Source organism: Canis lupus, chromosome 18 (genome assembly GCF_003254725.2).
Source record: "Canis lupus dingo isolate Sandy chromosome 18, ASM325472v2, whole genome shotgun sequence".
Lineage (NCBI taxonomy): Eukaryota > Metazoa > Chordata > Mammalia > Carnivora > Canidae > Canis > Canis lupus.
The window spans coordinates 38366381-38375352 of record NC_064260.1 but is presented as its reverse complement, the minus strand read 5'-3'; the positions used below and the strand labels follow the sequence as shown (position 1 = coordinate 38375352).

General features: G+C 43.9%; 1 protein-coding gene across 4 annotated transcripts; it reads right to left on the bottom strand.

Annotated features, from left to right (window-relative positions):
- Positions 1–427: 427 nt before the first annotated feature.
- Positions 428–8804, bottom strand: LOC112663702 (olfactory receptor 1052-like). 4 transcript variants are annotated; one of them, XM_035701979.2, is made up of 3 exons: positions 8618–8757; positions 7582–7683; positions 428–4025 (listed from the first exon to the last, which is right to left on the bottom strand). In XM_035701979.2, the coding sequence occupies exons 1-3, from the start codon at positions 8621–8623 to the stop codon at positions 3066–3068; spliced, it is 1068 nt and encodes a 355-aa protein (XP_035557872.2). In that variant the 5' UTR covers positions 8624–8757; the 3' UTR covers positions 428–3065. The 4 variants fall into 4 exon arrangements, with proteins under 4 accessions (XP_035557872.2, XP_035557871.1, XP_035557873.1 ...); XM_035701978.2 differs by lacking the exon at positions 7582–7683 and having other exon boundaries at positions 8614–8804; XM_035701980.2 differs by lacking the exon at positions 7582–7683.
- Positions 8805–8972: the final 168 nt, after the last annotated feature.

The window sequence follows — 8972 nt, the reverse complement described above, 5'->3', positions numbered from 1 at the left end:
GGTCTTAGAGTTACTTTTACTGCTTGTGGTGGCACCATGCAACTTAAGTGTGTGATTCAAAAAATACTCAACAGGGATAGTTTAGATCAGGCAAGGAATATTTTAAAATGTTCACCCAAAGAAAGAGTCCACGTCAGTTACATAGAAATACGAGTAAACCAGCACCTTGTTTCTGATTTTTCTAGTGATGCTTTAGAACCCTTTATAGAAGATGGTTTAATCAACTGGCCAACTGGCCAGTAACAGAGACAAAGCTGCGTATTTACTAAATCTCATTTAGTTTTCCTCTCTCTGGGAGACTACGTTTTTCTGGGCTCCTTTGCAGTTATGTGAAACTCAAAGACTGGTTTCAGGGTAATGGCGTGTGGGTTGAAATGATGTGAGCCAATTTTTAAAAAGATTTTATTTATTTATTCATGAGACACACACACACACACACACAGAGAGAGAGAGAGAGAGAGAGAGAGAGAGGCAGAGACACAGGCAGAGAGAGGAGCAGGCTCCATGCAGGGAGCCTGATGTGGGACTTGATCTCCCGGGACTCTAGGATCATGACCAGAGTCGAGGCAGGCACTAAACCCTGAGCCACCCAGGCATCCCTTTGGGTCAGGTAATTAAAAGTACTCTACAGGGGCACCTGAGGTGGCTCAGTTGGTTGTGTCTGATTCTTGGTTTCTTCTCAGGTCATGATCTCATGGTTGTGGAATCGAGCCCCATGTCAGGCTCTGTGATCACTGGGGAGTCTGCTTGAGACTCTCTCTGCTCCTCCCTCCCACTTATGTAGTGTATGTGCTCTCTCTCTCTCAAATAAATAATTGAATCTTTTAAAAAACCCCACTCTACAAGACTTTCTTGATTATTTCCCCCCATGATTAAAATCTTAGAGGGCACAGGTTGAGATGGCAGTGTTGTAAGATGACAGGGGGCTCAGATATGATGGATGGATAAAAGTTGCTCTGAAGAGTCACCTGATCTGTCCCATCCTTAGTATAAGTGAAAGACTTTGTGGTACCAACTCACTGACACAATGGGGTTTATTTTCACTGTAGCACAAGCTGGCTATTGCTATTCTAACCATTAATCCAGGTAGGGCCTACCACATGGTGTTGCACCTGGTTGCCTCATAAATATTTTTCCAGATGAATGAATTAGATTGATTTATACTCTCCACCATAATGTTCCAGTCCTGACCTCAATTGTAGGCATGTACCGAAAACTCAGTTTATACCTTAAAGGAATGTGGAACATAGGAGGAACATTAGTTAAGTATTGGCTTAATGAAAGAAAAGAGAAGTAAGAGATTTTCACACTCAGCTTCCTGGAAAGGATTTAATTATTATTATTATTTTTTTAGGATAGAGTATCAGAATCAAACATGTTCAATACAAAAGTTTTGGAGAATTTTGGAGAAAAACAGGACGTATTCCCCATTGTGCGCCCACTCTCATACAATCATTATTTATGTGTCTGTGTGTTCTTTCCAATTTTTTTTTAGCATTCATGTTTGTTACAGAGTTAGAGTCACCCCCTGGACTTTCTGGCCTGCTATTTTCTTATTATGTAGTCTTCATGTGGGTGATTGTTAGTGGTTACATCAGAATCCATCTCAGGGATGAATCCTTTAATCTTTTCCTCCTTTGAATATTTAGGAGGTTTCTAACTTTTCTGTTTCTTTCTTTCTTAAAGATTTTATTTATTTATTGAGAGATGTAGAGACACAGACAGAGGGAAGCAGTCTCCCTGTGGGGAGCCTGATGTGGGACTTGATCCCAGGACGTTGGGATCATGCCCTGAACCAAAGGCAGATGCTCAACCACTGAGCCACCCAGGTGCCCCTACTTTCTGTTTTCAAAAATGATGTTGTGACAAACCTCTTTATTTTCTGTATTTAGAATAATTTCCTTTAAGGTAGATTTGGATTAAAAAAAATGCTCCTTTTAAATGACCCCAGGTCAAAAATCTCAGGCTGAAACTTACTCAACTCAGGTTAGGACTTTGTAAAAGTTTCAGAGCAGACCTTCCAGGCCAGTGCTCGGCCTTGAATTAGGTCAAGTTCAGCTTCTTCATCCGTGTGATTCCCTGAAACATATACTCACCATATTACATGTATATTTAAAGATGTCAAGGCCAAATATAAATTTTTTTGGAATCGGTGTCCTAAAATACAGTATCTTATATGATGCCTGTTAACTGTGCAAATATCACACACCCATACACACATGTGCCTTTGGGAATTATGAGGCATGTACATACATCTGACTAGAAAATACATATACGAGGGAAGGTCTCGATTCTGAGATTTTATTGAATGGGGCAGCTTATGAGGTACCTGGGTGGCTCAGTAGTTAAGCGTCAGCCTTTGGCTTAGGCCATGATCCTGGGCTCCCGGGATCGAGTCCCACATCAGGCTCCCTGCATGGAGCCTGCTTCTCCCTCTGCCTATGTCTCTACCTCTCTCTCTCTGTGTCTTTCATGAACAAATAAATAAAATCTTTTAAAAAAAATAATGGGGCAGCTCAGCAAAGGCAGCAACAATAAGAAATAAGGACACTTCTATTCTGGCCATCTTTCTTTTTTGAATAGGAATAGAAAGAACCGAGCCCCCTCACAGCTTACCCCCACCTCATTAAATCAGTGGCAAAACAAATGATTCCGCTGCTCCTTGTCCAATGTCTCTCGGAAATTGTGATGAACTGCCAGTAGAGGACTTGGCTTGTGGCTGTGGTGTGCAAGAAACATCCCTGGTTTGGGTGGGGAAGTCCTGATATTAAATACTCTCTTACTAACTGTGCAGCTTTAGGTAACTTATTTTTACCAAGTCACTTGTAAAATGTGATCATCATAACAATGATTGCCTCACAATATGGATGCAAACATTCAACACAATAATGGATAAGAAGATGCTTTTAAAAATTGCAGTTCTCTGTACAAAGAATGATATTTTCTCTTCCTTCCCTACTTTTTCCACCTCCTTCAAAACCAGGGCTGCTCTCTGTTCTGTCAATTCATAATTTGATTTGGAAGATGCTGTGCCTTCCTCATTCCAACAAACAATGTTGCAGGACTCAGCAGGGAAAGATACTGACCTGGAGCTTTCTCTGTAGTGCGTCCTTCACCTCTTTGTTGCGGAGGCTATAGATGAAGGGGTTGAGCATGGGGATTATGATGGTGTAGAACACGGACACTATTTGGCCATTGGTATCATTAGTGGATCCATGAGGCTGGACATAGGTGAAAACCACAGTGCCGTAGAAAATGGCAATGGCCAGGAAGTGGGAGGCACAGGTGGAGAGGGCCTTCTCCCGTCCAGCGGCCGAGCGCATCCTCCCAATGGCCACCAAGACCAAGCTGTAGGAGGTGAGGATGACTGCAGCAGGCAGAAGGGTAACCAGAGCAGAGAAGATATAGAGGACCACTCCTGCTGTGGCTGTGTTGGCACAAGCCAGGCGGAGAAGGGGAGGGATGTCACAGAAGTAGTGTGTTACCTGGTTGGGCCCACAGAAAGGCAGAGCAAAGACGTTCCCAGTCTGGATAGCAGAGTTGGCGCCACCAAATGCATAGGAAGCAGCTACCAGCTGGAGACAGGTCTCCTTGGTCATGATCGAACCATAATGGAGAGGTTGGCAGATGGCCACAAAGCGATCGTAGGCCATGGAGGCCAGCAGGAAGCTCTCAGCTGTCACATGCACCACAAAAAAGGTTAGCTGGACCACACAGCCCTCAAAAGAAATGGTCTTGTCAGAGGCCAGGAAGTTGACCAAGAGCTTGGGTGTGACCACAGAAGAGTAACAAATATCAAGAAAAGAGAGGACACTGAGGAAGAAATACATGGGACTATGGAGACGGGAGTCTGTGAAGATGAGTGCCATCATTCCCAGGTTGCCCATCACTGTCATGGCATAAATGAGCAGAAAGGTTACAAATAGAAGCTGCTGGAGCTCTGGATAGCTGGAGAATCCCAACAAGATGAACTGGGTAACTGGAGTGTGGTTGCCACTTGCGAGGGCTAGTTCTCCAGGTGTCATCTGCAGAGGTGACAAATGACAATCAGTCAAACAGGTATTACCTGAGCATGTCCACCACTGTGCATAGGACAATGAGGGAGAACACCAAGCAAGTATAAGGCTCTTTGCACAAGAAGCTAATGGGGAGCATCGTGCATGTAGAAAAGACATAACTGTGAAGCCTGACAGACCTGAGTCCTAATTCTGATTATGGCACTAACTAGTTGTGTATCCTTGGATAAGGTATTGATGAGCTTTAGTCTTCCTGACATAAAATGAAAAAAAATATGCCTACTTTTTAGGGTTGCTGCATGGCCTAAATGAGTAAGTGAATGTACAACATCTGAATGTCTGGGACATAGTAGGTGATCAATAAATTATGAGTCCTCTTCCCCAATTTCTAGTGCCTGTATCTAAAAATATGCTTACATTTGACAATCATTTTGTTCTTTTTAAAAATCAAGATATAATTCGTGTATTATAAGATTCACCATCAAAAAAAAAAATTCACCATCTTAGGGGTGCCTGGGTGGCTCAGTGGATTGAATGTCTGACTCTGGATTTTGGCTTAGGTCATGATTTCAGGGTCCTGGAATTGAGCCCACATTGGGCTCTATGATTGGCAAGGAGTCTGCTTGAGATTCTCTCTCTCCTTCTCCCTTTGCTCCTCCCCACCGCATGTTCTTTCTCTCTGGCTTTCTAAAATAAATAGATATATAAATAAATAAAATCTTAAAAAAATAATAAAGTGTATGACTTAGTGGTTGTACAACCATTGCCACTATTTGATTGCGGAACACTTTCATCATCGTAAAAAGAAAATCTCATGGCTATTAGTAGCCACCCTCCATTCTACCCTTCCCTTAGCTCTTGAAAATCATTAATCTCCTTGCCGTCTCTATGGATTTGCCTATCCTGGACATTTCATATAAATGGATTCATACATTTAGTGGCCTATTGTGTCTGGCTCCTTTCACTTAATGTTTTAAAGATTTATCCATGTTGTAGCATGTATGGGTGTTCATTCTGTCTTGTATTTAAACATCCTTCATGGCATCACCACTCTATAGTAGCCAGTGTGTCCTCTGAGAATCTATTGAGTTGAATGTCACCTGAGAGACCATTAGCTTGGAAATACTGTTTTAGTGCTTGCTTGACTGTCCTCCAAGATGTTTATCTGTAGGAGAACTGGAAATACTCATAATCCTTTCCTTCTTCCCCATACTTCCCTCTCTCTTCTGCCCCTCATCTCTCACTTCCTTGGGGGGTCTAGGATACATCCTGAAAATTAGTCGTAGGAAAACCTCACTAATGCCTTCATCCATGTCAAATGGTTTATGTGGAGACAAGGAGGAATTCTGGTGTCTTCTTGCAGAAGAACATGGACTAGCTTCACCTTTGTTCCCACCTGCTGTAATAGGTACAGAGCATGGTATGGGGCTGACAGGATAGAGACCTGATTTCTAGTTCCAGCTCTGTTACTGTGGCTGATTTTCCTCTCTCTGGGCTTCTGATTCCTTGTTGGCAGAATCAAGGTTTGGCAGGGAATATCTCAGAGCTCACACCTGGCCCTGATCACACAATGACAATGAGTGAGTGCATCTTCCCTGAACTTGCTGCCTGGGAATGGATATTTGTGCCAGTGGAGCCCCAGGCAACACAAAAAGAATCCTTATGAATTCATCCAGAAAAAGTGTACTCTACACCTGGTTGTAACAGACAATTTTAGGAAGGTCTGTTCAACTTGCAAGGATATATTTAAGTACCTTGGCCACTCACAGCAGTGATCCCTGGCAAATATTTTATACATGAAGGAGGAAGTTGTGAGAAACCGTGTTAACATAAATGAATAGATTGGAATATGAGGAGTTTTGTTATGGTAATGCCATTTGATTCATTGAACTTTTTAGTTAATGCCAAGAATCACATAGGGATATATCATCAGAAATCATTTTTAATGTTGCATCATCTGTCAATTTGAAAAGATCTTCCCTCTATTTTGTTGAAAGATTTCCATCTGACTTAAAAAGGATTTTATAGGTAGTCAATAAATTCATCTACTTTTTCAACACCTATTTATGAAATTACCTCTTTATGTGGTATCCTGGAAGTTTTGTATGCCAGCAAAATGCCTCCTGCTAAGAGTCAGGATGGGTTAGAAGCATGCGTTTTTTTTTTTTTTTTTCCCCCAGGAATGAAAGGACAACTGTAAAGGGGGAGACAAGGAAAGAGTATAGCGCTTCCTTCCCAGATGCATTTCCAAGGACACTGGTTTTATAAAGAGTAGATGTGGACCTTTAGGCTCTAGAAATTAGTTCCCTTCAAAATGGCTTTGTCTACGAAGACCTTGAAAAGTTTTTACTTCACCTTCAGGAGTAAGGTGGTTACTGGTTTGAGTAACGTGGCCTTAGACATACTGGTTAGTTCCAGGACACCACCCTCTGCCCTACTCCCTCTCCTTCCTCTCAGGGCTAGTCTTGTGATTTTGTGATTAACCACAGGAGAATTCGCTGGAACATTCTGTGCCCTTCAGAGACCAACCTTCTGTTTAGTACAAAAGTCAGAATAAGCAACCTCGAAAGTCAAGGTCCCGGGGCTGGGGCAGAATCCTATCACGTGATTCAGTCTTGGCATTTACCTAAGGGAGTCAGCTTCCTGCCCTGTGCTCCATGTTCCCCACCAAGGGATCCGCGTATCTTTTATGCTTGCTCTTCCTTTTCTGACTTTAAGGATTTAGTTGTGTCCAAATCTAAATATCTCCGAGTCTCTGATCTACCATGAGTATTAATGTTCTCAATATTCTCTGAGGGGATGACAACCAATCCTCTACACACATGCACACGCATGCATACTCACACTCAGTGTTTTTAGGGTGAGCTCTTGGATCCTGCTCTCCAGTAAATAAGGATTCTTGTCCTCCTCCCCAGATCTCCCTTCCTGACTGTATTCTGATGGTCCAGACTGTGTTCCCTCCTAATCCTTTGCTATTCCCATCCCAACTTGCAGATGGCTGTTCTATACCTTCAGAGCCACAGCTACCAATAATTCTGGATTGCGGTGGCCTGGAGCAACAGCCTTACAGATGTACCCTGAGATTCTCGGTGTGCGAAGTATCCCCAGGCATCCTCCGTAAATCCCGCAGAGCCATCCCTCAGCCCTTCCTGTCAGATTTCCCTTACCCAACCGAATTCTCTTTTTGTGTGCGATTGTTATCTGGCAGCTGAATCTCACTCACACAGATGTATTTAGAATTATTTAACAGGGCTTCATCAACTTTGCTGTCTTTCTTTCCTCCCACTTGGTTGTTTTGCTTTCCTATCACATTATAGATTCTGAAAGCAGAGCCTTTTCTAAGTTTTGTATGAAGTGAACAGCAAATATTTGAGCAACTACTGTTATGCATAAGTATTTGAACAACTGCAGTTCAAAAGTATTGAAGCTACTACAGTTACTCTAAGTATTTAAACAACTATTGTTCAAATAGGGTAAGACATGGCTTTGGCCATTTAGGATCTTGAAATTTTGCTGAGAGATAAACTCATTCCCGTGAAATAAGAGGGAAGATGATAAAACCCACCAGAGTTGGAGTCCTTTGGAAGGCTTCAGAAATGGGAGCATGGGGCTGAGCCTGGGGGGAGGAAGGTGGAGCCTGGTGCAGGAAATTGGGAAGCACCGCAGCCTAGAAGAGAATTAAGCTTCTCAGTAAATATTTACCAGGCCAAAGATGCATTGGAAAGAGGAAATCCAGTAGAGTTACTCAAACTTTTTGAGTTTCCCTAGGTTTTTTTTTTTTTTTTAAGATTTTATTTATTTATTCATGAGAGAGAGAGAGAGAGAGAGAGAGAGAGAGAGAGGCAAGACAGAGGCAGAGGCAAAGGCAAAGGCAGAGGGAGAAGCAGACTCCATTCAGGGAACCCAATGCGGGACTCAATCCCAGGACCCCGGGATCATGCCCTGAGCTGAAGGCAGATGCTCAACTGCTGAGCCACCCAGGCGCCCCAAGTCTCCCTAGTTTCTGAGGCCAGAAAGACAATGGGTATCCATGTACTTAGCACACTTCTGGCAACAGGGTAGGCACCGGGTATACATTAAGTTCAATCCCACTGCAAGTTAGATTATGAGCACATCATGGATGGGGAGCTGGAAGAGATTTCTCAGGACCCCTGAGCACAGTGGGATCTCAGGGATTCTTAAGGGCTGACAGTAGGGGCTGGGGTGGGTGCAGATCTGGGGAGAGAAGAGGGAGAGGCTAAACAGGCAACCTCAGCTTTCTGAATCAGCCCTGATGGAACTCAGTAGAATTTCCTGGAGACAAATACCCACCTTGCAGATGATGCTCCCAGCCTGATACACCTCAAGATCCTCTCAGCCCAGCCACATAGGGAAGCATCTGGGACTTACTCTCACTCCAGCCTGTGTCTTTCGAGTTGTCCTCCCTAGAGCTGTTTCTGGGGTGACCACACATCCAGACCCGGTAACAAGGCACACAGCTTAGGACTGAGGCTTTGGGTGCATCCTGGTTCTGTTGGGCTTATAAAGCTAGCTCCATTCCCTCTGGATCCCAGGTGGCTTTGGAGGCTCAGAGCTCTGGGAGGTGCTGGAAACATACCCACCCCCATATCCTCTTCAGGGGTCCTGCAAGGTTCAGGCGCTGGGGAAGAAGAGCCGATCCCCTGTAGATTGTGGTCACTTGCTTTGGTCTTGAGGCCGAGGTCAGGGTCTCCTGGAGGCCTTGGAGCTTATGGTTCATTCACACCAGCAGGAAGACTCAGCAGAAAGACTTCCTGACTCCTCCTCGGAGTCTGAAGTCTGGATGAGCAAAGGTCAGCTTGCCCCTTGGGAGCTTGCAGAAAACTGGGGGACCGTTGACCCAGCTAGCCTTGCTAAATGACCCAGGGGCTCTTTGCTGGGCCCTAATCCCGTTAGACAAGTTAGCGACACTGATACATATAGAGCATGCATCCAGGG

Excerpts from the sequence above, each read along its gene's own strand:
- LOC112663702 (XM_035701978.2), bottom strand. The coding sequence starts at position 8,754 with ATGAACCATAAGCTCCAAGGCCTCCAGGAGACCCTGACCTCGGCCTCA. Across the intron at positions 4,026-8,613 it reads TGAAGAGGATATGGGGGTGG|ATGACACCTGGAGAACTAGC; the intron begins GTATGTTTCCAG and ends TCACCTCTGCAG.